This window comes from Meleagris gallopavo, chromosome 1, assembly GCF_000146605.3.
Source record: "Meleagris gallopavo isolate NT-WF06-2002-E0010 breed Aviagen turkey brand Nicholas breeding stock chromosome 1, Turkey_5.1, whole genome shotgun sequence".
Taxonomy (NCBI): Eukaryota; Metazoa; Chordata; class Aves; order Galliformes; family Phasianidae; genus Meleagris; species Meleagris gallopavo.
Window position 1 is genome coordinate 94348325 of NC_015011.2, and position 3991 is coordinate 94352315.

General features: G+C 39.1%; 1 protein-coding gene across 4 annotated transcripts in view; it reads left to right on the forward strand.

Annotated features, from left to right (window-relative positions):
- Positions 1-3991, forward strand: part of ROBO1 (roundabout guidance receptor 1) — a 132211-nt gene that overhangs the window by 103404 nt on the left and 24816 nt on the right. For all 4 annotated transcript variants that reach the window (XM_010722155.3, XM_019620113.2, XM_010722164.3 and 1 more), the window contains one exon: positions 2531-2685. In XM_010722155.3, the coding sequence (XP_010720457.1) occupies positions 2531-2685 (155 nt within the window). The remainder of the gene's footprint in view (positions 1-2530; positions 2686-3991) is intronic.

The window sequence follows — 3991 nt, forward strand, 5'->3', positions numbered from 1 at the left end:
TCCTCTGGCATTTTCCATGCATACCCTTTTGTAAGCATTTGAGTTAAGGGTTTGGCATGATACTGGAATAAACATTAAAATCTCGGAGAACAGCTGTGTGATAAATTCTTATATCAATTCCTGTTTCACAAGTGGTATCTTGTTATTCCTAATTTGCAAGACCATACAAAAATTTGGTAATGGTAAAGATTAGGCATAAAATTAAACATTCCCAATATGCTAGAATGCTATGCATATTAATCTGCTGCTGCTACTGAACCTGGCACATTAAGAGCAACTGCAGATCTCTGTGTCCTGAACTGCATGCTTCTGTGTTGCTGTAGCCATAAAACCAAGGAGGAAAACCTCTAGAACAGTTACCATGCAATGTTTGAATGGACAAACCTGTAAATCACTGGGTTGCTGCCTTCACCCCAGGATAGTGAGAAAATAAGAGAGAGCAGATACGGACCATCTTTCCCTGACAAGGCTGTTGAGAAAGATACACAGTTAACAGCCTTTTGTGCTCTTTGTGCTACTGTGCTTTCGGCTCTTCCCATAGCATGAGGCAGACAAAGCATAGTCGCATAGATGCAGAGGACAGAAATGAACCCAGAAGGGTCTGCATCGTGTGCAGTCATTTTGGAACTGCTGAAGAAGCAGCACTGGTTTTTACTGCCCTTGTTCTAAGGATCATTGTCACAGTCTAGCAGTGTAATTGGTTTAAGGTGCTAACATCTTTGCTTCTTTTGTTCATTCAAGTATATGGCATTTATAGAGCATCTGATATTGTACAGTATTTAGTAGGATATAAAACACAATTCTGCTGTATAAAATATCTTTGCACACAAAAATCTTTACTCTTAATTTCATATTCAGTGCTTTCACTTCCCCACGTTATATTCACAATGTTTTGGAAAGGTTTAGCATTTTAGCCAAGTGCAGTTATACAAGCATGTTAAAGCAGTATTTAGAATTCAAAATACCACATTCAGCTATTTCAAAATAATGCATGTTTCAATGATGCTGAAAAAATACCCACTTCTGTGGCAATTCCCCTTCCGGACAGAATTCAAGTAATGGTAATTAGAGTGGATTGACTCCAGCCAGCATCCAGGCACCCACACAGCTGCTTGCTTGTTCCACCCCACCCCAGACTAGGCCAGCATTTGAAGGATTCAACTAATTCACTGCAGAGGTTAAAGATCTTTGGAAAAGATGATCTCCTATCTTGTAACTTGGAGCTGCAATGCAAACATCTCGGTCCACAATTCCATCTAAATGGCTGCAGCAGAGCTTTCCCCTGCTTTTATACCTCACAACACCTTTCTTACAGGACAATTTGCTTAAATACAAAGCAAATTTTAGCAGCAAAGGAAGTATCGCTCTCTATACAAAAACCCAATGCACAAGCTTTGGAAGTGCTGGAACATTCTGGAAGGCTTTGTCTTCTTCAAATGCCTTGAGATATATTTTCACTGTAAGAATTAGGGGGAAAAAAAATAAAGGCAGGTTATTTCACATTGGCTGGGCTGCTCGTGGGACAACATAGTTGTACATTTATTTCAGATTTACAAAAAATATTTGTCTAATGCATGTGTATTTGCTGGTTTGCTAGCCTGACAGTAAGTCATGCTTCATCACCTCCCATGTTAAATTGTCAGGTGACTTATGCTGTGAAGAAATATATTCACATATGGATGTATAGATGTTTTAAATGTCATTCTGAGATTGTAATTTAAGCCTGCAGCATTAGCAGACTATATTCTCCATAACAAACCATGTGCAGTTTGTATTCTCAACCAGCGATTTCAGAGGTTAACATTTTATTTTTTAAGAACATTTCCAGTGGTTCCATATGATCCATAACAATAGTAGTACCTTATAGTGATTAGTACCTGTCTTCATAAATTACTAAAAATTTGTGACTATTCACTTGCAAAATTTTTTGCAAGTGAATCTTATTTCTCCATATCCATCTTACTTCCATGCTTGAGATTTGTACTTATTTGTTTCAAATACCAATCCCCCCTTTTTTACCTTGTTTTCTTTAAGAAATGAGAAAGGATGCCAAGAAAAATGCAGTTCTTCCTCCAACCTCCCCCCCTCCCAAAAAAAAAAGCCAATAAACCCAAAGTGTTACAGACATTTAAAGGGTGCACGCAAACATATATGTGCAGTTCAGCACTTTAGAGTAGGAGACTATATAAAAAAAACTAGAAACAACTATACCAAAGAATCAAGCTGTGTTTTTCAGTGCTCAAGCCCTTAAACTCAGAGGGTGGTGAGGAGCTGGCACAGGCTGCCCAGAGAAGCTGTGGGAGGTGTTCATGGCCAAGTTGGGTGGGGCCCTGGGCAGCCTGAGCTGGTGGGGGAGGGAAACTCCCCATGGCAGGGGAGTTGGAAATAAATGGTCTTTGAGAACCTTTCCAACCCAAGCTATTCTGTAATTCTATGAAGCATGTGGCATCTAGCTTAATGTGAAGAATATAATTGCAGCTTGAAAATGTCTCTGTTTAGTTTTTGAAATGACCAAACTTTGTTTCTAAAGGCCAGGACTCCTAAACATCAGTGAACCAGCTACGCAGCCCTGGCTAGCAGATACTTGGCCTAACACAGGGAACAATCACAATGACTGCTCCATCAACTGCTGCACCTCTGGCAATGGAAACAGTGATGGCAACCTTACGACATACAGTCGACCAGGTTAGATATGTTTCTACCTTGCTAAGGAACTTTCTTTACACGATATATATTAAAATACATGAGAACAGATTTACTTTTCTTTTTAATTTCCAATATGTTTGCATTTAATGTAGTTTCATTCCGCTATGCCATGATTATGCTTTCTGTTCATCTTTGAATCCTGATTTTTCCGTTCCTTTCGGTCCCCAGCCAGTTGTGTCAAAAACTGAAGGAGCCTTTGCAGTGTTCCATGTTACCAAAAGTTGCGCTGAACATGTATGTTCTCACATCTGGCAAACATGAGGCAACTTCATTTTGTTTTGTACATCTTTGTTACTTGGATGGAGAAGGACAAATACCAAAATGGTACCAGTGACATTTTGAACTTGTTTTGGGCATATTGGGTAGAAAGAAATAAAAGAAATAAAGAAAATCTCTACAGTACTTGTCAGACACTCTTTGGCACATTAGGAACCTCCTTTGGGATTCCATTCTGTACAAAAGTGGATAGTTGGTTTTCTATTTAGGATGCATGAATAAAAATAGGTTAACTTCACTATCTGAAAGCAATTGTGAAGTCTTAGGTTAAGTGCTAAATCCCAGGATCTTGGGCAGGATTCAGAGTAGTCTTAAAGAAAACTTTGTGAGTGCAGTAGGAAGATAAAAGGAGAAAATTATCTGGAAGTGTTATTTGTTACAGAATTTGTTTCACAAAGACCTGATAATCTTTTTGTTTTAACACAATTATTGTAACGTGGTGAGGAATGAAAATGTATCTTTTCCATATTGCCTACAGTCTGCCAGCATCTGTAGCTAATTTTTGCTAGGAACACTTCCTAGAATTTCTGAAAGGAAGTATGATTGCCTATAGTGAAGTTGCATAAGTGCAAAACAGCTTTACCTCCAGCATAATTAATGTGAAACCAGCCATAATGTGATAGTGGTAATTCATCTCCTGCTGTATCCTGTCTGACAATGACCAGTGCCAGGTGTTTCAGGGGAAGGTGAGAGATTTTAACATTAGGGATTTGTGTTTTTTTCTGCCCGAGGATATTATGCCCACAAATAGCTATGTAAAGAGATTTCTGATAGAGACGTGAGCCAGCAGTGTGCACTGGCAGCTATAAGGGCAAACCACATTTTGGGATGTATTAAGCACAGCACAGCTAGCTTGTCAAAAGAGGAGATTCCTTGCTACATCTAGCATTGATATGGCTTCACCTTGAATACTGCGTGCAGTTCTTGGTTCTACCGTATAAAAAGGATGTTAAGGTCCTTGGAAGTGTCCAGAGAAGGGCAACAAAGACAGTAACAAGGCTGAAGGCAT